At 54.4% G+C, this 24,484-nt stretch overlaps 8 protein-coding genes across 8 annotated transcripts; 4 read left to right on the forward strand and 4 right to left on the reverse strand.

Moving 5' to 3' along the window:
* Nucleotides 1-1,578: 1,578 nt before the first annotated feature.
* Nucleotides 1,579-2,327, forward strand: BDZ83DRAFT_564372 (adenine phosphoribosyltransferase; the record flags this gene model as incomplete). Its single annotated transcript, XM_060503631.1, has 2 exons — nt 1,579-2,104; nt 2,182-2,327. The coding sequence occupies 2 exons, from the start codon at nt 1,579-1,581 to the stop codon at nt 2,325-2,327; spliced, it is 672 nt and encodes a 223-aa protein (XP_060371909.1).
* A 1,520-nt stretch (nt 2,328-3,847) lies between these two features.
* Nucleotides 3,848-5,221, forward strand: BDZ83DRAFT_746259 (uncharacterized protein; the record flags this gene model as incomplete). Its single annotated transcript, XM_060513239.1, has 5 exons — nt 3,848-3,867; nt 3,928-3,941; nt 4,024-4,215; nt 4,326-4,450; nt 4,517-5,221. 5 exons carry the CDS (start codon nt 3,848-3,850, stop codon nt 5,219-5,221), a joined length of 1,056 nt encoding a protein of 351 aa, XP_060371910.1.
* Nucleotides 5,222-5,374: 153 nt separating this feature from the next.
* On the reverse strand, nt 5,375-8,433 carry BDZ83DRAFT_564521 (raffinose synthase Sip1; the record flags this gene model as incomplete). Its single annotated transcript, XM_060503647.1, has 6 exons — nt 5,375-5,607; nt 5,674-6,810; nt 6,858-7,130; nt 7,199-7,412; nt 7,466-7,664; nt 7,775-8,433. The coding sequence occupies 6 exons, from the start codon at nt 8,431-8,433 to the stop codon at nt 5,375-5,377; spliced, it is 2,715 nt and encodes a 904-aa protein (XP_060371911.1).
* Nucleotides 8,434-9,197: 764 nt separating this feature from the next.
* Nucleotides 9,198-10,878, forward strand: BDZ83DRAFT_714835 (mitochondrial-processing peptidase subunit beta; the record flags this gene model as incomplete). The annotated part of the gene is made up of 5 exons (XM_060511675.1): nt 9,198-9,350; nt 9,439-9,564; nt 9,621-9,698; nt 9,754-10,439; nt 10,491-10,878. The coding sequence occupies 5 exons, from the start codon at nt 9,198-9,200 to the stop codon at nt 10,876-10,878; spliced, it is 1,431 nt and encodes a 476-aa protein (XP_060371912.1).
* A 1,105-nt stretch (nt 10,879-11,983) lies between these two features.
* Nucleotides 11,984-14,648, reverse strand: BDZ83DRAFT_746262 (histidine biosynthesis trifunctional protein; the record flags this gene model as incomplete). The annotated part of the gene is made up of 2 exons (XM_060513240.1): nt 11,984-12,177; nt 12,236-14,648. 2 exons carry the CDS (start codon nt 14,646-14,648, stop codon nt 11,984-11,986), a joined length of 2,607 nt encoding a protein of 868 aa, XP_060371913.1.
* An 895-nt stretch (nt 14,649-15,543) lies between these two features.
* On the forward strand, nt 15,544-16,473 carry BDZ83DRAFT_746263 (transcription initiation factor IID, 31kD subunit-domain-containing protein; the record flags this gene model as incomplete). Its single annotated transcript, XM_060513241.1, has 1 exon — nt 15,544-16,473. One exon carries the CDS (start codon nt 15,544-15,546, stop codon nt 16,471-16,473), a length of 930 nt encoding a protein of 309 aa, XP_060371914.1.
* Nucleotides 16,474-17,145: 672 nt separating this feature from the next.
* Nucleotides 17,146-21,617, reverse strand: BDZ83DRAFT_645827 (Lipin/Ned1/Smp2-domain-containing protein; the record flags this gene model as incomplete). Its single annotated transcript, XM_060509889.1, has 5 exons — nt 17,146-19,007; nt 19,073-19,664; nt 20,246-20,273; nt 20,767-20,969; nt 21,567-21,617. The coding sequence occupies 5 exons, from the start codon at nt 21,615-21,617 to the stop codon at nt 17,146-17,148; spliced, it is 2,736 nt and encodes a 911-aa protein (XP_060371915.1).
* An 844-nt stretch (nt 21,618-22,461) lies between these two features.
* Nucleotides 22,462-24,459, reverse strand: BDZ83DRAFT_7564 (UTP-glucose-1-phosphate uridylyltransferase). The gene is made up of 2 exons (XM_060514738.1): nt 22,840-24,459; nt 22,462-22,780 (listed from the first exon to the last, which is right to left on the reverse strand). The coding sequence occupies exons 1-2, from the start codon at nt 24,286-24,288 to the stop codon at nt 22,712-22,714; spliced, it is 1,518 nt and encodes a 505-aa protein (XP_060371916.1). The 5' UTR covers nt 24,289-24,459; the 3' UTR covers nt 22,462-22,711.
* Nucleotides 24,460-24,484: the final 25 nt, after the last annotated feature.

Below are 24,484 nucleotides of genomic sequence, written 5' to 3' on the forward strand. Positions count from 1 at the left end.
GGCGCTTGACGAAGCTACACACCGAAAACTAGCTCACCCCCTTCAGAGCCATGACATGATATCTATGCGCATGCCCGTTCTTGACGAGGGAAACGGCCACAGCAAGAAGGAGAAGACAAGGGATACCGCTATCATTGATTCACGGCTCGGATGATAACGTGCCATGCAACATCCAGAGGCTTCCTTGCGTTTGTGCTGGGCTGCCTGGCGAGGGTGAGACAGAGACAGCTTGTGTCACGGTCCCTTTCTCGGAGGTGGTGGCATGGTGGGGAACTGCTTCTTGCGCTCCCTGGTCCGTTCGTCCACGGTCCAAGGTCCCCTGCCTTGGGATATGGAGGGGTCGTTGCTGCTGCGATGGAGGGGCAATCAATTTTGGCTGAAAGACATCCCACCTCCCACCTGCGCCGTTGCGGGCTTACCATTTGCTATTACAGCCAGATACGATATCGCGCGACCTAAGAGACGAGAAACAGCCCAGAAAGGAATCAAGTGTTTCCCAGCATCTATTGGTCACTCATCTGCGGAAACCACGGCACCTCTCTGAGGTATCTCCGAGTCAACATAAAATCCAATGAGCCATATGTTTCAATGCAATGGGCTTGCCAAGTTGGGCGGCAATAGAAAGGCAGAGAACGCATCAAGAGGCAGGGCTCGGGAGTCAGGAGAGACAAAGGAAAAGCAAAGATAATGGACGCTCGCCATCCTATCTAAGGCATATCCCGAAGCGCCTTAAATGAGCTTTTCCTATCAAGCCTTGGACCAGCTTGGCCATGTACCCTCATCGCTGTCATTTTCGCGGCGGACCACTCTTGGGCAAGTTGGAATCGACCTGCCCACTTCGCACCACACGTAGTGACACCCTACCCGTATCACAACTCTCCACTTCCTAATCGATGGTGCGCGTTCACTCTCACTCTCACTCTCACCACTCTCCAGAGTCTACGCTACCCAGTCGCTCTAGTAGATTTTTTCTTCCTTATTTTTTTCTTCCCGCCTCTGCTACCTCCATGACCCCTGCCCGTACACAGTTGATGCTCTGTACCTAAGGTATCTTATTGACCTTCCTGCACGCCGTCTGCCAGCCTGCTTTCGTGATTTCATGCCTTGTCTTACTCTCCACCCCCGGCCAGCCGAGCTGGACTAGCCTGCCATTCTCTTTCCCACACTCTTTTCTCACACACCTCACTTCAGTCCCGACGGGTACGAAGTACGGATACCTTCCACACACCGGCACACACGCACACCTCCTCACCCCTCCATGACCCCTCGGTCAGAATAAGGAACCGGTACCTAGTAACTCCGTTGTCTTAGCAGCTCCAATACAATCTCCACGTACCCTCAGCACCCTGTCTACCTTTGCGTGCTAGCCATCCTAACCTTACCGTCGTTTTTTTACCACCTGCCACTTGTTCGTGTCCCACACCCCTCCTCTCTCGCTCACACTCAGTCTGTTCTCCGGGATCCGACCCCAAAATTTTCTTCTGCCAAACTTGATACAGACAGACTCATATCATTGCTTTCCAACCCGCCCAGAAGACCTTCTTAACCCGCCTGTTCCTCCCCTCTCCTCTCTTCACAATGTCCTCCGAACAACTCCCCCTCTCAAACGACGCCTCTGCGGCTACAATCAACCCTTTGGCCGCCCACCCCGTCCACCCTCAAGATGCCCAGGGACGACAGCCCGCCGCCGCCTCCGCCGCCTCCTCCGAACTCGCCAGTGGGAAGGTGAAGCTCACGGGCGCTCTGCGTCACTTTGCTGATTTCCCCATCAAGGGAATCGACTTTGTCGACATCATGCCCCTCTTCCTCGACCCCACCGTTCACCAGACTCTCGGCGACGCCCTTGAGTTGCAGGTCAAGGAGGCTTTCCCGACTCTTCCCGACGTCATTGTCGGTCTCGACGCCCGCGGTTTCCTCTTTGGCCCCGGCATGGCCCTCCGTCTCGGCACCGGCTTCGCCCCGGTGCGCAAGCAAGGCAAGCTGCCCGGCCCGTGCGTTACCGCCGAGTACCAGAAGGAGTACGGCTCCGACTTCTTCCAGATGCAGCAGGATGCCATCAAGCCTGGCCAGAAGGTTCTGGTCGTCGACGACATCATTGCTACTGGTAAGCTACATGCTCTGTGCCGAAATGCGCATCATTCCCCCGAAAATGGATTGTACAGGTCCACTAACACGAGACAGGTGGTTCCGCAAAGGCTGCGGCCGACCTCATCAAGCAGCTCGGCGGCGAGATTGTCGGCTACCTCTTCATCTTGGAAATCCCCGGTCTGAACGGCCGTGAGAAGCTCGGCGACAACAAGACCGTCATCCTCCTCGAAGACGCATAAACGATATTATCGGAGTGTGCCATATGGGCCTTTCATAGAAGCCCGATGATCAGCACATATCTTCGATGGGCGGGCTGTTGTCTCCGATTCAACTTGGCACGGCCTACGCTCTCGAAAGTACATAGATACCTGCCGTGGGATGACTGGCTTTGATATCAACCAAAAGAGGTGTCGAAGTCAACGGAAAGTGGTCTGTTTCCTCGGAACCTGATCTATTTCGATTTCCTTACACAAGGACACGCGTGAAAAGTGACATCGCGCCGGCGTTTTGGGTTACAAAAAGTTGGATGGCAAACTGATTGGAGAGATGACAACATATAGACGAAATGAGATGAAAAGACTCGGACTCGAATCCGTAGTCAAATGAGCGCGTTCGAGTTCTTAACAACAACGCGAACGCCCTTGAATATAATGATGAGCAAACACCAGTATCAGACTTTGTCAATGTGCTGTACTCAATCTACGTGCCTCGAAGTGGGAGGTACTCTTGAAGGCGTACTCTCATCAGGATGCTTGATGTGCATGTCTTAGACATTGCGGCAGCCAGTCCGCGGGGTCGTATAAGTCGTGTAAGTAAAGGTTGATTCGTTCGGATCAGGAGGAATGGTATGTTTGTGCAGCAACTCCTGCAAGCTAGACTGAGAAGATGGGAGCAGCATCAACAGATTCTTTGTGAGCCACATCAACAGTACATGAACCCCTTGAGATTCTGAAGATGACCCCAGTTTATTCTCAGTCCCTCGCCTGCATACTTAGCCGAACTTGTGCAAGAAGCTCTCTCGAGGAACTGACCCCTGACTTCACTTCAAGATCCTGTATCTCTCTGATAAGATACACACTCTTCTTCCAGGCTAATAAAGGCTGCTTTTAGTCCCGAGTTCCGTTGGCGATGCCCGTATGCGGGCAGCAAGAGAAGCGGGGGGCTGAGGAACCAGACCATTCCACGGATCGTCAACCCGGATCTACCAGCACAATACAACACAACCATTACGACTTTGACAAGCTCCAACCAGCTCGCAGTTTAAGCAGCAAAAAAAAAGGCGGGACAAAGGCGCCACCAAAGAGAGAGAGAAACGGCGTGCTGATCCATGATGTCACAACCTGTCGACCGCAAACCCCTCAATTGCTTCTAGGTGCAGTTATTCGGGATGACCCCACTGCATTGCTACGCGCGAGAACGGCAACTAGGCGGGCACGAGCGGGTAAGCTCCCATGTTTGTAGACATCCATATTTGGATCGTACTTGACTGTCACCAAATTGGGATAGCTGTCTTGTTGGGGGAGCCACGGCGTGCGTTGCACGGAACGTGGTTGCTAAGCGGTTTCTGCGTGGAATTAATAAGCTGTCTTGAACTCTGGGAGGAACGACGCCCAATGGAGGCGGGGTTGCTTGGAGTTTATAAGCTACGAGACGGGCATACTTCTTCATATTTGTAGACTCTTTTGCAACATCTTATTGCCTTTCGACATTACAGCTTCTCACCAGACACAGTTATTGCTCAATTGACGAGACATCTAACATGACTGTCAAAATCTTTCTGTAAGTATGCCCATAGTTTTCATGCTCTCACAAAAGTGACAAAGCTCATATTTAACTCAGGACGGGCGTCACCGGTACGAAGTGACCTTTCTTTCCAACGTGCAAATGTCCGAAGCCGATGAATTGTTTGATCTTGTTCCTAACACAAAAGCTCAGGCTATATCGGCGGCGACGCCTTTTACGCACTCTACGAGAAACACCCGGAATTCGAATACACGCTACTCGTGCGCAATGAAGAGCGCGCCGCTCCCGTGAAGAAGGCGTTCCCCAAGGTCCGCATAGTACTCGGCGGCTTGGAAGACGCGAGCGTAATCGAAACGGAGGCGGCTACTGCTGATGTAGTTATTCGTATGTTGCCATCCGTTCCAAGCCTCTCTCTTCAACATATTTCAGGAAAAGTGCCGTTGACTGGAGCGCGAAAATGAGATGGGATGAGGAGCTAACAATGAGGGACTTAGACACCGCTGGGTCTGCTGATGATGAGCCATCCGCAAAGGCCATCGCAAAGGGGCTGGCAGAGGGACACACGCCTGAGAAGCCGGGCTTCTGGCTTCACATCTCGGGTACCGGTATCCTGCAATGGGTGAGACATAGAGAGAAATTCTTCTTCCAAGATCTAGGCAAATGGCCACTAACACCCCAACCATAGTACGACATGAGGAACAAACGCTACGGCGAGGCCCCCCTCCCAGACCAAGACTACCACGACATCCGCGACATTGACCGCATCCTCTCCCTCCCCTACGACGCCGTCCACCGCGACATTGACAAGATTGTCCTCGGCAGCAACTCCCCCAGCGTCCGCACCGCCATTGTCGGCCCGCCCACAATCTACGGCCGCGGCCGCGGCCCGACGAACCAGCGCTCGATCCAGGTGCCCTCCCTCGCGCAGGCCACGCTGGAAAAGGGCTTCGCCCCCATCGTGGCGCCGGGCAAAGCCGAGTGGGACAACGTCCACGTGCACGACCTCTCGCGGCTCTTCGTCGCGCTCACGGAGGCGACGCAAGACGCGTCCAAGAACGCCGACCCGGAGATCCTGGGCCCGCGGGCGTATTACTTTGTTGAGAGCGGGACGCACGCGTGGCGCGAGGTTGCGGGGTGGGTTGCGGAGGAGGCTTTCAAGCAGGGGTTCCTGCCGGCGGCGCTGACCAAGGAGGCGACGATGAAGGAGGTGCTGCAGAGCGATGGCAAGGCAAACGCGACGTGGGGGTTTAATTCAAAGAGCAAGGCGGAGAGGGCGCGGAAGTACTTTGGGTGGGAGGCGAAGAGTCGGAGCTTGAGGGAGGATATTGCTGATACGGTTGCTTTTGAGGCGAAGAAGTTGGGGATTGAGCCCAAGGAGAAGAAGCAGTGAAGTTGAGCGTGCTTTGTTAGTTCTGATACGTATGTGGGGATACTCATCCGAAAGACTAATCTTGAACCAGATGGATGTTTTATTTCTTCTTGATTGATGGTTCTTCTGAACAGGGGTTAAGGCCACACATCGAATAGTCTGGAAATGAGACATCTACACTTCCTGGGCCTCCTCGTGATCGATGGCAAACACAACCGTCATCTCGACCTCGTTGCCCCAGCCTGGATGAAGACCCATCTCCTGCCACGCCTTCTCAATGTCAATCTCCAGCACGCAATCGTGGTCCTTGCTGAGGGACACCGTGTGGACCGGGATCACAGAGTTCTGGATGGTGACGAGGAAGTCATCCTCGATTGTCAACTCTGGTAGCTTCGAGATGTACAGACCTGTTGTTGGTTTCTTTCGTCAGAAGCATACTCTTTTCCTCTTATTGAAACTTTACATGGACTTACCAAAAACGCCGAGCGCCTTGAGACGAGTCTTGAGCTCGACCTTGCCGTCATGCCGCAGCATAAAGTCGCTGTTGAGTATGGCCGCCGCGCCAGTCATTTTGCCCACCAGACCCAAGTTGGAAGTCCACACCTTGCCCTTGGTCTCACTGTCAAACCCGGAGAGCGGGTAGGCGGTGAAGATGTCGTATCCGCGCACGTCCAGCGACACCGTCAACGAAGACGCGACCGAGGCGGAAGACACGGGCTTGCTGACCTTGCCCGACGAGTGCGCCCGAACGACGTAGCGCATGGAGTGCAGGACGCCGGAGAAGGCGGCGGCGAGCGGGATAATCTCCGTCAGGGCGCGCGCGGAGATGTTGAAGACGCCGAGGATCGGGGTGCCCGTGACGGCGGCGCCGTGGTAGCTGCCAATCTTGAGTAGGCCATCGTCGTCATAGCCCGTGTAGGGGTCAATGGTCTTGCCGACGACGCTGGGCCGGAAGATGACGGTCTTGCCGCGGATCGTGGGGCCCGTCATCTGCTTGATGAGGTCGAGGTCATACTGCCCGGGCACGTCGGTGATGTAGATGGGACCTCCGCTAACGCAGCGCGCCGCGGCGTGGAAGCCCGAGTAGTTGTGGACGGTCTGGAACATGTCCCAGTCGGGTAGGATGTTGAGATGCTGCGTAAATAGGCTGTTGTGGGCGTTTGTCCAGACGTGCCAGGGATGGGAAGCCGGGATTTCGGGGAAGAAGTCGTCCGAGTTGCGGCAGAGGATCGCCGGCCTGTGCCGGGGCATCTGGTTGTAGAACATGATCTGCGGCGTTTGCGACATGCAGGAGATGGCCTTGATGCTGAAGTGGCGGAGAGAGGATATAGTCCAAGCATCTAGGTAAGCGTCAATGAGCTCGCGGCGTGCGCTGGCCGAGACCCAGGTGTCAGTCATGAACTGGGCGTCCGTCTTCACGCCGTCGATGCCACAGTCCACGAGAAATTTGTAAAAGTCGTTGTAAAACCTGTCGACGTCGTCTTTGTCGACTACGGTCATCTTGCCTCCGAGTGGTAGATTGCGTCGCTCGGCATCCTCCCGGATCACTTCTATCGTCTTGTACTCTTGAGCAATCTTTCCATCCGGCGAAATGCCCGCCCAATACCCTGCTTCAGTCAGCATATTCTGTGCTTTGAAATGTAACAAGACGACTGACCTAGAAGAGCGTGCCAGACGGCAATGTGCTGGATATGCGGATGTTTCTGGCGAATGTGCGCCACGGTGGCCTTCAGGCCCTGAGGGAAAGCTTTCGGTTCGGCTTCGAACTCACACCAACCATGCTGAAACTGGCCATGCCCTCTGTAGTCGATTGTCTGCCAGTTGTCGTCAATGATGAGGCTGGAGACTTTGATATCATTCTCGGCTAGCTTGTCGACAGCGTCAAAGACCTTTTCGTCCGTGAGGCGTTGCCCAAGAGCATTCCAGGTGCCTATGGAGCGCGTTAGACATAAATCGGGGATTAGGGAGAGTTGATGGTGCGAAACTTCACAAACTTACAGTATCCGAGTCCATCATACCAGTTCTCCATCCACTCTGGTTTAACCCCTTCCTCAATAGCCTTCATTTCGGCTATCAGCTCATCACTGGCCTTCTTCTCTTGAAGAATGTACTGTCTAGCTTGATACATGACACAAGCATTTGCGCTCTCAAAATTGTCTCCTGTTCCAACTAAGATGGTAGCAGGTTCTGGCTTCGTGCTATCATTGCGGGCCTGCAACTAGTAAGCATTATACTCATCCAGCAGAATGGGACACAGCGACGCACGTGAACAGACAATTGCCCAGACTCGCCATGGCGGAAAACGGGTAGAACATGGTTGCCTCCGCTTACTGCGAGAAAAACAAGATGCTTGCCCTCGGAGTTCAAAAACGAGCATAGGACGCCGTCTTTGTCGAGATGAAACGAATCCTTGCCATGGCGAGGAGCCAGCCAGGGCGTCCAGATACGGATAAGAGCAAACCACCTATTCTTGTCAGCATCCCACGCCGATAGGTGAAGTTGAAAAATGAGAGTATGAGTCCTCAAGACGATTTCAAACTTGATGGTGGGCTAGCCTCTGAAGATCAGACTTACCTCAGAAACCCTCCCCAAGGCACACCAAGTGATATGTCGGCAAACTTCGACTCGTCTCCCTCAACGGCATCTATAGTAGCTTCAAGCGACCAAAGCCGAGTTCCGGGACACTGGCTCATCATTGACTTCACTTTCCATGCAGGGTTTAGATCAGACACGACGTCACCAATGCTTTCGGAAACAGTCTCAAGAATGGGTCTCGAGTTGAGCACCACAGTGCCATCACCAACTCCTAGCTCATCGCGAGTCCATCTCCATGGCTCGTCTGACGAATGTCGGAACTTAAGAGTGAATTGGAACGATTTAGTGAAAGAAATAGGGGCGGAATAAAAGAGCCGTCGGGTATCATCTGGAACAGCTTGCAAAGTAGTCGGGGCGTTTTCGTCCGCGATGCGAGCAAGAGCAGTTTCCCTCCAGTCGGTTCCATCACTCGAGTGCCACACCGCAACTTCCCAGGATTCGCCTGCACGCGAAGCAGGTATCTCTAGGACTGCGGTGACAGGAAGGCCAACATTGGAGACCTGCGTATACTGCCCAAGAGGCGGGTAGCTCTGGATGATGGCCTTCATGGTATCGACGATGGTTTGTGGGGCTGGTTTTTGCTTTGAGACAAAGAGAGACTGAAAGACTTCGGCAAAGTTGTAATTGTCTGATGGCATCTTGATGTCATAAGGTTACGAACCACAACGGAAGCGTGCAAGTGACGAGGCAATAGTTGATGAATATCTTATTGATGGCGACTGAAGTGGGGGGTGTAAGAGGCTGTTGCTCAGTTGCTCAAGTTGCAATGCTGTAACATGCTTTCATCCTATGTAGGAGTCTGAGACTGACATCTGCAGTGAAGTCAAAAAGGCAGTCCTGTGACCGACCTGCTGCACTAACAGCTCATCCCAAAGGTCTCAGCTGCACGACTGGGACTTGACGCAAGAGCGCCTGTCGCCTGGCACAGGGCAGGATCCGCTTAATTGGCCAATTGGCATTTGCGGACAAAAGGGAAAGAAGAATGATTCATCGATTGGAAAGGGACAACTTTGCGCCATGGAGCGTAAACTCCAGACAAGACAACACTCGAGTTGCAAAATACCACGAGGGCAGGCTCGGATGACTTCTCTAAGCCAGTGTCATCTGGTTTCCGACGATTGTTTTCTCAGCTGCTTCCGGGGAAAATAAGTCAATGACAAAATAATAGATAGATTGAACACACGGTGGATCTGGTGGTGCCAGGATACTGGGGCCGAAGATTAGTTACGTACCTCTTCTGATTGGCTCCAGTTGCTGGGCCGGGGCATTCCGGAAGCCGATTTCGCGCCTCGATTCCAAGGCACACACAGCCTTTCGAAAGGCGAAAGCTTTCTGAGCCGAAACCTCATCGAAAGATTTCATCAAACACCTCATATCACTCCCCATCCTCCACAACTCCGCCATGGCGTCCCGGAGACTAGCTTTGAACCTCTCGCAGGGGCTGCGAAGCCGGGCTGCTCTTTCCAGAGCGAGCCCTATTACCCGGGGCTTTGCTACGCCTTCCAACACCCCCTTCGGCAAGACTCAGACGACAACATTGAAGAATGGACTGACGGTACGCAATCCCAATCCACCCATCCATTCTATGGCTCAATTAACCTCCAAAACCGCGTCGCGAATTACATCTGACGATTGAAATATAGGTCGCCACCGACTACTCGCCATTCGCCCAGACCTCGACCGTCGGCGTGTGGATTGACGCCGGCTCAAGGGCTGAGACCGACGAGACCAATGGCACCGCACACTTCCTCGAGCACCTTGCCTTCAAGGTAGGCTAAACAGCGACGGCAATGCGATGATATACACCTGCTGATGCGAATATTAGGGCACCACAAACCGGACGCAGCAGCAGCTCGAGCTCGAGATCGAGAACATGGGTGGTCACTTGAACGCCTACACCTCGGTTCGTTCCCATCGACCGGAATCATCAAAATTTCCTCCCATTGACATTGAAATAGCGCGAAAACACCGTCTACTTCGCCAAGGCCTTCAACTCCGACGTTCCCCAGACCGTCGACATTCTTGCCGACATTCTCCAGAACTCCAAGCTCGAGGAGTCCGCCATCGAGCGTGAGCGCGATGTCATTCTCCGCGAGTCCGAGGAGGTCGAGAAGCAGATGGAGGAGGTCGTCTTTGACCACCTTCACGCTACCGCTTTCCAGCACCAGCCCCTGGGACGCACCATCCTTGGTCCCCGCGAGAACATCCGTGACATCACCCGCACCGAGCTCACAAACTACATCAAGAACAACTACACTGCCGACCGCATGGTTCTTGTTGGCGCTGGTGGTATCCCCCACGAGAAGCTTGTCGAGCTCGCCGAGAAGAACTTCAGCGGCCTCCCGACTTCCGGCCCCCAGACCTCGGCCTACCTCCTGTCCAAGCAGAAGGCCGACTTCATCGGATCTGATGTCCGTGTCCGTGACGACAACATCCCCACCGCCAACATCGCCATTGCCGTTGAGGGTGTCAGCTGGAACGACGACGACTACTACACCGCCCTCGTCGCCCAGGCCATTGTCGGCAACTACGACAAGGCTATCGGCAACGCCGCTCACCAGGGCAGCAAGCTCAGCGGTTTCGTTCACAAGCACGATATTGCTAACAGCTTCATGAGCTTCTCCACCAGCTACAGCGACACTGGGTAAGCACAGTCGACAAAGTAAGGGAGAAAATAGCTTCTAACATGTACTAGTCTCTGGGGTATCTACCTCGTCACCGACAAGCACGACCGCATCGATGATCTCGTTTACTTCGCCCAGCGCGAGTGGATGCGCCTTGCCCGCAATGTCAGTGAGGCCGAGACCGAGCGCGCCAAGGCCCAGCTCAAGGCCTCCATTCTCCTCTCCCTTGACGGCACCACCGCCATTGCTGAGGACATTGGTCGCCAGCTCGTCACCACCGGCCGCCGCGCCAGCCCCGCCGAGATTGAGCGCACCATCGACGCCATCACCGAGAAGGACGTTATGGACTTTGCCAGCAGGAAGCTTTGGGATCAGGACATTGCCATCTCCGCCGTCGGAAGCATCGAGGGTCTCTTTGACTACTCCAGACTCAGGGCCACGATGAAGCCCAAGTACTAAATGTGTGGTTTTTGGCGATTTCCGGGGAGATTAGGGTATAGAGTGTATGAGATACCGTTACAGGCAGGCTAGTGTATCATAAAGACTTCCCTTGTTCATATGTCTGTGACAACCGCAAGCTTAGCACCTTGACGACCTAATTTTACTATGTACTTTTGCAAGCATCCAACATTATTGGTTCAGACCTGGACTCAATTGATACTTGTTGCGCGTAAGGTGACGAGGTCTGGCCCTGATTGCATCCCTGCTTTCTACTGTGAGAAGACTCCTTGGTGACATTGCCGCTTCCGTCTCTGCGTTAATATCTGAGTTGAGATGAGGAGCAGAAGACTGGGCCCAGCGGACGTAGTAGTTGGTGCTAACGGTCTTGTTGACTGGGCTCATTGTAATCAACTCAAGATGACAGAAATCCTGTTACATCACCAAATAGCTAGAGTAAAGACAAATGGCGGTCCCGAGGAAAACTTGAATGAGAAGGTTAAGCCCACGGTTGAGGATCCAGGCATCGCTGTCTCCTTCAGCAGCGCATAAGGGTTTCCAGCCTTGATGTAAACTCAACTTTTCCTCCTCCCTGGGTTAGGCTAGTTAGACGACATCTTGAGGTCAGATTTACATTGGAAGCTGTTCTACCATTGAAACCTGTCTCCTGCTTGATTGTGCAGTTGTAGAGGAAGTGTTCATGCCTAGGAGGCACTCACTCAGCTAGAGTTTGATCTTTTGGTTGTGAACAGGCAGGCATCATGTCCCTCTATAGATACGTAGTTCCAGGTCATATCCTGCTTTATGATCACCCCCTCCCAGCGAGTCCTCGACAAGTACGTTGAAATGGGACGGGTGTAATAAAAAGGTTCGTGGGGCAATCGGGTCAAGAGAAGGATAATACGATAAGGGGTGGCGGCGCCATTGTACGGTCTGAAATACTTGTCACCATCTCAGAGACAAAATAGGTCACGAATATGCTCAGCATTGCATTTCAATGTAAGAAGGTTCGTCTTTTTTCTCTACATGTCCAATGACATTTTTGGTATAACTACATAAAATCATAAAACCCCCCTTCCATTCATCCAATAGTCTTCATTTTTCTTTTATCAAAACCCGAGTGCATTTATTTACGGTTCATGTGGTCGATGCGGATCTCGACGGCTCTGCGGTGAGCCTCGAGGGCCTCCGTCTTGGCGAGTTGCATGACCGACTCGCCGACGTTGCGCAGGCCCTCGGCGGTCAGGTTCGAGCTGGTGATGTGCTTCACAAAGGAGGCGAGGTTAACGCCAGAGTACTGCTTGGCGTATCCGTAGGTCGCTGCGATCATCGGTTAGTCGCGGAGAATGTTTCATCGTGTATGTGGGTTAGGACTTACGCAAAGAGTGGTTGACGCCAGCAGAGTAGTCGCCGACACTCTCGGGGGTCCACTCGCCGATGAAGACGGAGCCGGCGTTCATGACCTTCTCCGTCACCTTTTCGGCATCGTTGATTTGAAGAATCAAGTGCTCGGGCGCGTAGTCGTTGCTGATGCGCATGGCCTCGTCCACGGTCTTGACCTGGATGGTGACTGAGTGGGCAATGGCGCCGCGGACAATGTCGACACGAGGCAGGGCCATGGCCTGGTTGTGCAGCTCATCCTCGATAGCCTGGAGCTGCTGCTCGTTCAGGTCAATGGCGATGAGAATGACTTGACTGTCGACACCGTGCTCGGCCTGTGACAACAGGTCGGACGCGACAAAGGCAGGGTTGGAGTCCTTATCGGCGATGACGAGAACCTCGGAGGGGCCGGCCGGCATGTCGATGCTGACGCCGGCATTGGTGTCGTTGCTGACGTACATCTTGGCCGCTGTGACGAACTGGTTTCCGGGACCGAGGATCTTATCGACCTTTGTAACGCTCTCGGTGCCGTACGCCATGGCGGCAACGGCCTGAGCACCTCCAGCGAGGACGATGCTCTCGGCGCCGACCTTGTGGGCGACGTAGACAATCTCAGGGGTGAGGCTGCCGTCGGCACGGGGAGGCGAGGCGAAGACAATCTTTTGGCAGCCGGCGACCATGGCGGGGACACCGAGCATAAGGGCAGTGGAAGGGAGAACGGCAGTACCACCAGGGACGTAGAGACCAACCCTCTCAATAGGACGAGAGAAGCGGCTGCAGACCACGCCGGGCATGGTTTCGACCTTCAGGGGCTTGTCCTCCTTCTGAGCGGCGTGGAACTTGCGAATGTTCTCAAAGGAAATATCGATGGCCTTGGTTGATTCAGGAGAGAGCTGCATGGCCTCCTTGGGGAAGGGTGCCTTGAGCACAGGGGAGGTGAGTGATGTCGCCTTCTCAAACTTGTGGGTGTAGGACAGAACGGCCTTGTCGCCTCCGTTGCGGACCTCGTCAATGATGGGCCTGACAATGTTCAGGATGGCGTCGGGGGACTTCTGTGACGGACGCTTCAGCACCTCGTCGATCTCAGCGGCGGAAGAGTTAGACAAGTCGAAGCGGCGCATCGATATTCTCTCAGACTTCTCAGTCTTTGCTGCCGGTGCCGGTGCCGGTGCCGGCGCCGCTGCAGGGGCAGGTGCTGTGGTAGTCTTGATGCCCTCCTTCTCAGCCCACTTGCCCTTGGCATCTCCCGTCCTCCTCTTGACCTTGAATGCCTTGGCATCCAAGTTTCTCTCAATGTCAGCGAGGCTTACGCCGGCGCTGACAGCCTTTGTGAGAGCAAAGTAAATCAGGTCGGCAGCCTCGAAGGCAACCTCTTGGGGAGTCTTTGCGTCGCAGAGCTCCTCGGCCTCCTCCATAATCTTGGCTCGCAGAAGCTTCTCGTCAGAGAACAAGCGAGCAGTGTAAGAGCCCGCGGGCGCTGACTTCTTGCGAGACTGCAACGTCTGTTCGAGTCTAGGGATGCCGTTCAGGTCACCGAAGCAGCCGTGCTGCTCCAGGTGGCAGAAACCGCCAGTCTGCTTGACGACGAACTTGAGCGTGTCATTATCGCAGTCCAGGGCGATGCGGATAAGCTCCTGGGTGTCACCGGACGTGGCACCCTTCACCCAGAGACCACGCTTGCGGCTCTGGTAGACGCCAGCCCTCGTCCGCAAGGCCTCTCCGACGCTCTCTGCACTGCTGTAGGCGAGGCCCATCGCGGTGCCAGACTCGTCGCACACGACGGTGGGGATCAGGCCATCCGGCCGGTCCGACTTCCAGAACGAAGCGATGAGCTTGGAAAGGGGAAGCTTCTTGGACTCCTCCTTGCTGGCCGTCAGGCCGTCGGACGGCAGAACCGGGATGGCGTTGCATTGCTTGGCGATATCGACAAAGTGCTCGAGGTTGCTCTCGGGCACGGGCTTGATGAACAGATTCGGGAGCTTTTCCACCTTGCAGTGCTCAATGAAGGAGCCCAGGTTGCAGAGGGTAGGATCAAAGTCCTTGACGAGGACGGCGTGCTTGGAGGCGGGCTTCGTCGTGACATCATCGGTAGTGAGAATGGAGCCCACCCGGGATCCAAACTCCTCGTACTGGGCGAGGTTCTCGGGAGAGACGAAGACCATGCGGGCGCCGGCATCGAGCAGGGAGACTACATCGTCTTTTGCTGAGATGCCCGTGACGTCAAAGTAGCCGCGGAACTCTGCGTTATGCTGCTTCAGAAAGCTGTGAAACTTGTCCAGGGTCTGGTCGTTGGCCTCGAAGAAGGGGGCTCCGAGGATCGAAACCTGCTCGCGGTCGAGGCCATCCAGCTTGGCCAGGCCGGGCGGGACGGCCACACTGATTAGGAAGGGGAAGGGTAGTGTTGTTTCCATGGCCGTTCTTATTGTGTATATGTTGTTGGATGTGTGTGTGTGTGTCTGTGTGAGGGGGAGGGGTAATCTTGTATGCTCTCTCTTATCTCTCTCTCACACTCGCATGAAAGTCAAAAGAGCCCAATGGGAGGGTAATGTTGGAAAATGAGGCAACTGTTGGTAAGGAAGTTGCCAAAAGGATCAATTGAGGAAAGTGGAATGTCACTTGTTTATCGAGATACGGCAGAAAACCCACTGTGACTCAATTCATTCAGGGAAAGGGAACCGCCACTAAAAAGTAAAAAAATCCTCAGAGTGTGACACCACCACTCTAGCCATGTCCTGCATCGGCGGGTGTGGTGGTGGGGCAGAACAATTACCACCGCAGCAGAATTGCCCCTCCATGCAAGTTTTTGGAGGTCATCCAATCCACGCCCTGCCGATTTGCTTGTCAGACAACCCCGGTCCATGTGGGATTAAGCTGTGGTCAGTGCGTCGCGATTCTGGCGATGGAACGGATCAACAAAAGTCCCGACAAGAATTCGGAGCTGAGGTTAGGTGCACATGGGCAATTCAGGTCCTCACCATCGACGCGCCAGGCGGGTAGCTCTTGCCGTGACCAAACCAGCCAACTTACCTCCCCTAGCCTTGATACCCCCGACTTTCCGGCCTCGCCTTCTCATTTGACCCCCCGCGAGCCTTACACACGATTTTACGAGTTACATCAATTCGTCTCGGTGACTTTCCAAACATCACGCACCATCTGCACACCACCGGCAGCTACTAGTTAGTCGCGTTGACGATCGTTAATCCTCGAACGGTGTCCCAACGGGATTATGCCATCCCGCCATCAAACCACCATTGATATTTCATAACGCGATAATACTATAGCCGCCACGAACAAGACACCGCAATCATGGCTTCGCAATCCGCCGACCCACAAACCAACGGCGTTCCCCCCTCCTCGGGCACCTCAGCCTCACAAACCGCACCAAACACCCAAGCAACAGCAACGACATCAACAGCAGGCTCCCAACCCCCGTCCCAAACCCAACCAACCCAGTCCTCGTCCACCCAACAAACCTCACAGCCATCACAACAAAATGCGCAACAGGGCGGCCAACAACAACAGCAGCAGCAGCAGCAATCATCAAACCCTCTAGCCCCCAACGCCTCGGCCCCGCGACCCCGCGACTCCCGCATGATAGAACTCCTCCTCACCTCCCAGGGCGTCACTTCGTACGAGTCCCGCGTGCCCCTCCTCCTCCTCGACTTCGCCTACCGCCACACCTCGAGCATCCTCTCCGACGCAATCTACCTTTCGGCGGACCCCTACACCTCTCAAGCCGGCAGTAAAGCATCGGGCGGCGGCGGCGGCGCGGGCTCCATCCCCGGCGCGGCAGGCGACGCCGCCGTCACGGCCAACGCCGTCAAACTCGCCATCGCCGCCAGGCTGGGCTACCAGTTCCGCGGGGGCGGCGGCGCCGGGGGTGTCAGCAAGGACTGGCTGCAGGAGCTCGCGCGCGAGCGCAACAAGACGGCGCTGCCCAAGGTCGCGCAAAACGAGTGGGGGCTCAGATTGCCGAGCGAGCGTTTTGTTCTGAGCGGCGTGAGCTGGGGTCTCAAGGAGGCGTGGGAGGAAGCGGGCATGGACGAGGACGAAGATGAAGACGACGAGGACGATGCTGCTGCTGCGGCAGGCGGTGATGGGGCGATGGAGGGCGTCGAGGCGACGAATGCGACTGCGGATGAGGATATCGGCGGTGATGGCGTTGAAGGCGGTACGATGGAGGACGTGTTTGGCAAGGACGTGGACGAGGATGCGGAGATGGAGGGCACTTCTTAGGACTTGGGCCACTCGGTCAAATTGGAGCACTCGTAGTCCACGATGGACTTAGTTCACGGGCAGATACCTCAATGGCAGGGTGAATGAGGGACATTGGCAGTAACGGCAGCCAAAAATACTATGGTTTAGGGGCTTTTCAGGGAACAGAGAAAGCATTGGGATCTAAAGCCTAGGTTGTCACGGGTATATATTTTGGTCTGTGGTCGATGAGACACGCAATGATGTAATTTCTTGCCTTCAACGTCGGGCCGAGGAACAACAGGCTCTCTGGAGACGAGCCCAAGAGAATGACGCCGCCCAGATTCTGGGTATGTTGGAAAACTTCGATGCATAGTTAGTCTGCGATAGAGATGAAAATCAAGACAATCACAAGTATCTCATGAGTGTCATGACCCAGGATGATGGCAGAGTTGAGTGATGTAGCGTCCTTTGCAAGATCACTATCAAATGAGATATCAAAGTCCAAACGCCTCCCGCTATGCAAACGCAACGCATCCCTTCCTGAAAGCTAAAACCCAAACCCGTCCCGTCAACCATGCTCGTAATCACCAAGCCGCCATCGGAAAACTCCCGGATCTTGTACAGGAGAAGCGCATCGACACGGAGATATTAGTTCGCACCTGCTTTAAAATTAGGATTGTAAACCGAAGCCTGTTCCTCCTTTTTAGCACACTATTTCTGCACGCCTTTTTCAAGGGTGAGATGATTTACCCCAGTGATCAACTCGGCGCCAATATCTTCCACAAGCATCGTTTGTGCCGGCGTGGAAGACTTGGTTTCCTTGCCGCTGGGCTGAGGAGTTCGCTCGCGTTGTTTCCGGACTTCGAGCTCAGCCATTTCGTCTTCTTCGTCGTCGTCCTCCTCTTCGGCGTCTTCGTCATCGGCGTCGTCATCTTCCAGGATGGAGGCGGCCAGCTGGTCATCGCCGTCAATGCTTCCACTAAGGATGCTTTCGCGTTCGTCGCCGTAATCGTCGACCGAGTCTCGGGAAATGTAGCTCTGTCCCATCTCATCACCAATCTCCTCGTCATCATCAACATCTTCTTCCAGATCAGCTTGCTCATTATCGTCATCTGTATCGCTCGCAGAGAATTCATCCAAATCCAACGGGGTGTCCCTCCAATATGAAAAGTCCGTGTACTCTTCTCCGCCACCCTTGACCAGAGTGCTGACGGGAGGGAAGAAGTGATCGACGACCTCATTAATGTTGATGTAACTCAGCTTGAGTTTGTTCAACGTGAGCAAGTCAAGGGAAACTTCAGCGTTTGAGTTGATGGTAAAGATGCGCTTCTTGGGAACATCAACCGTCCTGTACGAAATCTGGTCCGTGAGACGGTTCCCAAATCCAGCAAAGAAGGGTGTACGGTCAGGGCCGTACAAATTACGGATATCCCGAAGAGTGGCCATCTTGAAAACCTCGGGTTTCCTCAGGTAGACCTCACGGCGGAGTGCGGCCATGGTCCGATCGGGCGACAAAATGGTGGGCCCCCGCGGCACCCGGTATTCTCCCTGTTGAATACCGGCGAGATACGCCCTGGTCGTATCGGATTGACCCACTGATCTACTGGTCAGATACATGATGTTGTATCCGTTTGCGACAATGTCACTGTAGAGTTTGGCTACTCCGGCGTGCGTCCAGTCACGGCCAATCATGTTGAGAACGTGGCCCAGAGCATCCGACTTGGTAATCGTGCCGTCAATGTCGGAGATGACAACGGGCGTCTCATGCCTCCACAAGTACATGTTGGCCTGGCACGTTGCCCTGTTGACGGTAAAGCTCATGGTGTTCTCTCCAGGCTTCAGACACAGGTCTTTCAGCTGATCACTAGTCAACCTCAGTGTCTTTGCGTAATTCAGGTTCGGGTCTCCAGCTGTCGACTGAGGAGGCGTCGTAGGAGGAGTGTGCAGGCCAGAAGCACCGGCGTCTGACTCGGTCCTTCGGTGGTTTGGAGGTGGTACCGTGGTAGTCACATCGCTACCGTCGCTCTGGTATCCCGGGTCGGACGCAGCATCCGCCGCAATCACGGAATGGAGGCGGTAGCCAGCTTCCATGGTCTTCTTCTTCGCAGCCTCCTTGGCCTCCTCGCTGCTGTAGATCCAGATATTTCCATGCTCGTCCATACCGAAAAGCGAACCAATGTCATAGGGGCCCTCGAGCTCCTCGGAAAGAATCTTTCGCGCAAGAATCTCGGCGCGGAACACGTCTTCTTCGTTGCTCTTGAATCCAGTCATGTCAAGCATGAGATCACCGCTCTCGGTCACATGGCTAGGAATGTTGTTGGCCGACAGCTCCTTGGAAAGCATAAGAGCGCGTTCCAGCGCTTCTTTGGGTGCTAAGGGAGGAGGGCTTTGTGATCGCTCGGACATGGCGAAGTCGGTCAGGCCTTCGCCGAACACTCGGTCGCTCGTTCGAGCTGATTTGCGTAAGACATCATCGCTATAAGGGCGCTGGGCGGCCGAAGAATCCCAGTCTTCCGATCTCAGTCGTGCGTGGGATGAAAGGTCGGGAGATGTTGATAGAGGTGTGTTTAGTCCTATAGCAGTTAGCATTTGCTAACTTGTAGAAGATCAATATGGGCAGGGCAACTGAGGAACAAACCATGGGGTCCGGGTCCGAATGTTGCTGCGTGCAGGACAGATGGAGGCGGTCGTCGAGGCTTCGAAGTCTCAGAATCCAGATCTAGAAGCTCTGGCTCCCCGAGTCCAGGCGAAGAGGGGTTCTCCGGGTTCAAGGGAGGACTCGACGCTGGCGAGACCAGAGGCGAAGTCTGCAGATCCCTTGGGATAGTATCGCTTGTTTCGAAGACGAAGAAGGCCTCTCCTTCCTCGCCGAGTTTCATGGAATAGGGTTGTTTGACGCCGTTGACCTTGAACTCGACCTTCTTCTCGTAGGGCCTCAGCAAAGAGAACTTTCCGAAGCGCACGTGAAAGGGCGAACAGTTGAGAGAGCCGTCCTCTCGCTCGATAACGATGACATCGATGGCACCACTCAGGGTTGCTGGGTTTATGGAATTCCATGTCGAAGACACGGAGGCGCTGAGATTCCGTACGTACTGCATGGCGACTGAGGAGTTGTGTCGCTGTTTGCAACAAGTTGGAGGGCGGGTATCTTGAAGCAGGCGAGCCGGGACGTAGGGACACAGACGACAATGGTTTGACTTTCTCAGTCGAGATGTTGAGGTCTCTCGAACCTAGGCAAAGCCGGTAGTCGGGTAGCTGGGTTGAGCTGTGCCGCGAGGTGTGCGGAGGCGAAAGCGTAATTGTTGGGGAAGCTCGTGGATAGTTATTATTGGGATGCAGGGGACGAGGGTGGGAAGGGAAGTGGGAGGGGCGAGAGAGAGCGACAGTGATGTGCGAGTATCCGGAAGTCGATAGAGGCTGACTGAGTTCAGAGATGCGCGCGCACACAGCAAGGGAGTGGAAGGGGGCTAGGAGTGGTCGTTCGTTCGTTCGTGGAGGATGGGTCGAGCCGAGAGAATCACAGATAGAAAGGACGCCTGTTTAAGTCGAAGAGAATAGGTACAGTGAACAGTGAATCACGATTAGAGTTTGGGGGTTCGCGGGGTCGGAGGCGAAGGGGAGGAGGGCAAGAAAAGGGCATAGAAGAGAGAGGATCAAGCAGCCTTTCCTGTGTACATATGTATCCGTATGTGCCCGCACTCAGCAGTTCGGAGAGGATGGGATGGGATGGTGCAAAGATGACGAAGCTGAATCCTTTGGGGAAGGACGGCTATTCGTACATGGACCGGCAGCAGCAGCTGCAGTAAGGTACCTTAGTAGCAGTAGCATAGGCCGGGGAGCTAAAAGGAAAGGCGGCGGCGGGCGGCGCTCGCGGGCGATCCTGAGGAGCGACCTGGACGGGAGTGTGAGGGTGAGTGAGGTACGGGGGGCAGCAGGGCCTGGCGCGGACAGGGGCGGGGGGGGAAGTAGCAGCCCAGCAGCCAACCCCTGCTTGTTGGTCGCTGGGCCCAACAAGCTACGGCAGGCCAAGGCTGCTCTTTTTTTTTTTTTTCCTTTGCCCGCCTTACCTAACGCTGGCTGCCGCGGATCATGTGAAGGTGGACATTGGATTGCATCTGCCCAGCAAAAGGGGAGGCCGGCCGCCTATGACCATTACCATGACCAGGAAAAAAAAAAGATTTCAACCCCCAAAAAACAACCCCCGGACCACGTTCACCGTTTTGGGGAGGAGTGCCACGGCCAACCCACCCCAATGGAAAAAAAACAACCCCTGGTCGGCCCAGCTCAGGACTACCTACTACCTACCTTAGTACCGCGGCGCGCCGCACTCACCTCACAAATCTCACTGGCATGGACCGCAATTCACCTGGCTCAGGTTCGAAAAAGGGACCATGGACGCTAACATGGCCGCCATTGCCGGCATTAGGAGAACCGGGCGAGGACGATGAGCTGGCCTGGCATTCCGTGGCACGAGGAAAAAGGGACCGGTGGGCTTGACTTATAATGAGCCACCTTAAGCCGAGGCCCTTCTTTACCTAGGTGGCATGCCTAGGTAATTACCTACTAGTTATCCGTACCTTAGTACTCCGTACTCCGTAGAGGAATCCATTCCTGCAAGTCCATGTTCAATTTGGACGCAAGAGAATTGAATTACGGTGTACTTTCTTCAGGTGTCATTCCTCCCTATGTCCGTGCCTACTCGTTCCTGCCTTGACTTCTTTCTTCGAAGGGTTCGCATCAGGGCCAAAAACACAATGACAAAACAACATCTTTAGCACCAATCTCTCCCATTTAATCGTCTGCCTACGGGTACGTTACCTCATGGAAACACTTAGGTAGCGAGCAGTCGTCGTACTTTGCACAGAATGAATACGACACTCCACACTCCTGTTCCCCCTAGACTGGGCCAGCCGCCTGACTCGGCGGTGTAACTAAAAGTACTCGTGACACTTTTTTTTTCTTGTTTGCTGGGGACTGAGTTCGTCGCCTCCCCCCCCCCCTCCTCATCAAATGAGAGAAAGAAACCACTGGAGGGAAAACAGTCCAGTCAGATTCTCTATTTGTCTGCTGATGTCATAACCCAAATCTTTACCCCTCCATCTCCTCAGAGTCTCTGACCGATTCTCCTTCACCCGATAATACAGAGGGCCAGACGAAACGCCTTCCATGTTCTCCCCCACCATTTCTGTCACTCGTGTCACTGCAACTCAAAAGGCCAGGCAACTAACTATACAGAGTACGGTACTCTCCTCTGCCGTTCTCGTCTCCAAAAAGTTGGGCTTGATCACCCTCCTCCGTCATATCTTCATCACCCGGGCGCTTTTCTCCGTTCGTTACCGGTCAAGATGGATCTACCCACCTACCTACTGTGTATTCGTACTTCCCAGGCTTTCCCTCCCCCAGGTCTATCTGGTGGCTCCCGCCGATGAGCCGAGGTCACCTGTGCAAAAGGTTGAAGTGGGCGCATGAATCACAACCCATGTTCTCCTTTTCTCTTCCCCTTTGTCTACGGACGGAGCAGGTATCCCTCTTTTCTCTATTACCCGTTCTCCATAAAAACAGAAGACAGAGGACGCTTCTCGGGTAAATATCCGCAGTTCAGAAGGGGAAATCTCAGTCAAGGGCTCTTCCATGTGCCTCTCTCTTTTGGTGTGTGTGCGTTCATCCAATCTCAATGTAGACAAAATTTCCCACGCGGCCAAAAGTCCTATTCTCTGGAACTCGGGCACAGTGTGCAAGTTTTTTGCAAGTCGCCAGTGGCGGGCCTTGGCAGGCATACCCAAACCTTGAGGCGACTCTAAGGAATTTCCAGATGCCCCTAAGATCTGGCTCGGAATGCTTGGCAACGGTGCAAGGTAAGGTAACCTTCCCGCCCTGCAATCTTTCCCTTTTTACGCCTCCCATTTGCATTTCTATCGATTGGCCGCCCTGGAGATGTTATTTCGCCAAAGCTACTGGGTGTTTCTCTGGTAATAACAAATAGAATATGAGAGAAATAAAGCATCCACGTGAAGGCAATAGAACCAACAACCATACCAAGACGGAATGAGTCTGCTCAAAACATAGTCGGTTGCTGAGGCACGAGAGCATCCTTCACTCATTCCAATTCCAGCTTGGTAACGAATCAATACTTTTATACATGCTCCAGAATTCGAAGCAGCACATTTCATTGTGCAACCTTTGGCCTAGGTAGCCTAGGTATCAACCCGGATATTTTGTCGAAACCCGCGGTTCGGTCGTAAACGCCTATCATCCCATGTCATTACGCTCTACATATTCACTCCATCTCCAACACGGCAGGGGCCTTGACTTCCTTGCTGCTCAGCTTCTCCAGACCTTCGCCGCCCTGTTAAATATAGAGATTAGTTTTTGCATGCACATCATGTCAAGAAAGTGACGACTTACGTAGCTGAAGAGAGGAGAGACCTCGACGCCATCCTCCTCGCTCCCACCGGTCACAACAGCACCGGCAGCCTCGAGCCAGCGCTTGCCCTGAAGCATGATGTCGCGCTTGCTGGTATCGGGGTCATCCTCTCCCGTGCCGCGGGCATTCTTGAGCGGCGAGAACTCGTCCTCGCGCTTCACCTCCATGGAGGCGAACTTGCTGAGATCCAGCATGGGGAAGACGTCAAAGACAAACTGCTCCAGCTTGATACCGTTGGGCTTCTCGGGCTTGACCGTCTCGCCGGACTTGAGGTCGGCGTAGGGGATCTTCTTGCGCGCAATGTGGTGGGGCAGCTTGTGCGCCCACTGGGGGATGCTCTCGAGGAAGCGGAAAGAGTAGTAGTGGTTGACAATGTTGGCAGCACGGAACTTGAGGACTCCGGGCTGCTTAGTGTCCTGGGCTTCGGCCGTCTCCTTGTCAATCTCGGAGTACTCGACGACGTCAGGCTTGCCGTTCTTGAGCAGAATCAAACCAACAGACTCGGTGGCATTGCGCTTACGCACCACCTTGGTGGTGATGTCGACATCCTTGGATGCCGAGAACCCAATGAAAACGGGGTCGGCGACCTTTACAAGACAATTGTCGACGCAGTAGGCGTGGATGTGCTCAATGCCTCTCTTGCGCATGTCGCCCATGACGTCTGACACAACCAGCGCCTGGTAGATACCTCCGTTGCCATCAGGGGCAACGGCAACCTTCCCCTTAGACTCTAGCAGAATCTTGCCCTCGTTCGAGATGCAAGGCAACACGCCCTGCTCAAAGATGAAGACGTTGGCCTTATCCAGGCCAAAGTAGTTGTTCTCCTGGAAGTACTTCTCCGTGGGGCCGCGGGTGGGGCCGGAGGTCATGACGTACCACGGCACGACAGCGCTGCTGGTGCCAGCCTTCTTCGCGGCAAGCTCCTGGACCTTGCGAATACGCTCTGCCTGGATCTGGAAGAGTGACTTTTGGCTGGGAAGGCCGATATCGTAGCAGCCCTTGGGTGCTGAGCTGCCCAGTCTGGTGCCCTGACCGCCTGCCATCAGCACAACGGCCACCTTATTCTGTCCGATCAGGTCGAGGCCTGACTGGTACCACTTCTCAATGTCTTCGGACTTGGAATCGAGGATACTGGCGGTGGCAGACTCGGGCAACGGCTCGAGGCCGGATTGGGTGGATGCATCTTCTTCAGTCTTGGGAGGGTTCAGAGCGCGGTCGGTGATCTTGTTGATGTGCTCGGGATCGAAACCAGACAGCTGCTCGAAGAGGGTTGCCTTCTCGGAGGTAGGAAGGTCATCGTAGAAGGTGAAGACGTGGTCCTGTCCAGCTTTGGTGTACTTCTCCTTGAGCTGGGTAAGCTGCTCGGCAGAGGGCTCGGTGGCAGCAGGCTTGCTGGAGCCAATGTTGAGAGCGGACTTGATGGCTTCCATGATGGGCCAGGAGGATATCGTAATGGAAGAGCTTTCGATCAAGGCAATTGGAGCTAGAAAATGATCAGGAGACGAGCTGATTTGATAGACACTATAGTTTCAAAGTGGAAATGAATAGGAGAAGCAAAAGGCGGAGTGGAAGTAAACAACCAAGGTCGCCAGGAGGATAGCTCACCTTACTTGTAGTCCCCGCCGA

Source organism: Colletotrichum acutatum (genome assembly GCF_030867785.1).
Source record: "Colletotrichum acutatum strain CBS 112980 chromosome Unknown BDZ83scaffold_1, whole genome shotgun sequence".
Taxonomy (NCBI): domain Eukaryota; kingdom Fungi; phylum Ascomycota; class Sordariomycetes; order Glomerellales; family Glomerellaceae; genus Colletotrichum; species Colletotrichum acutatum.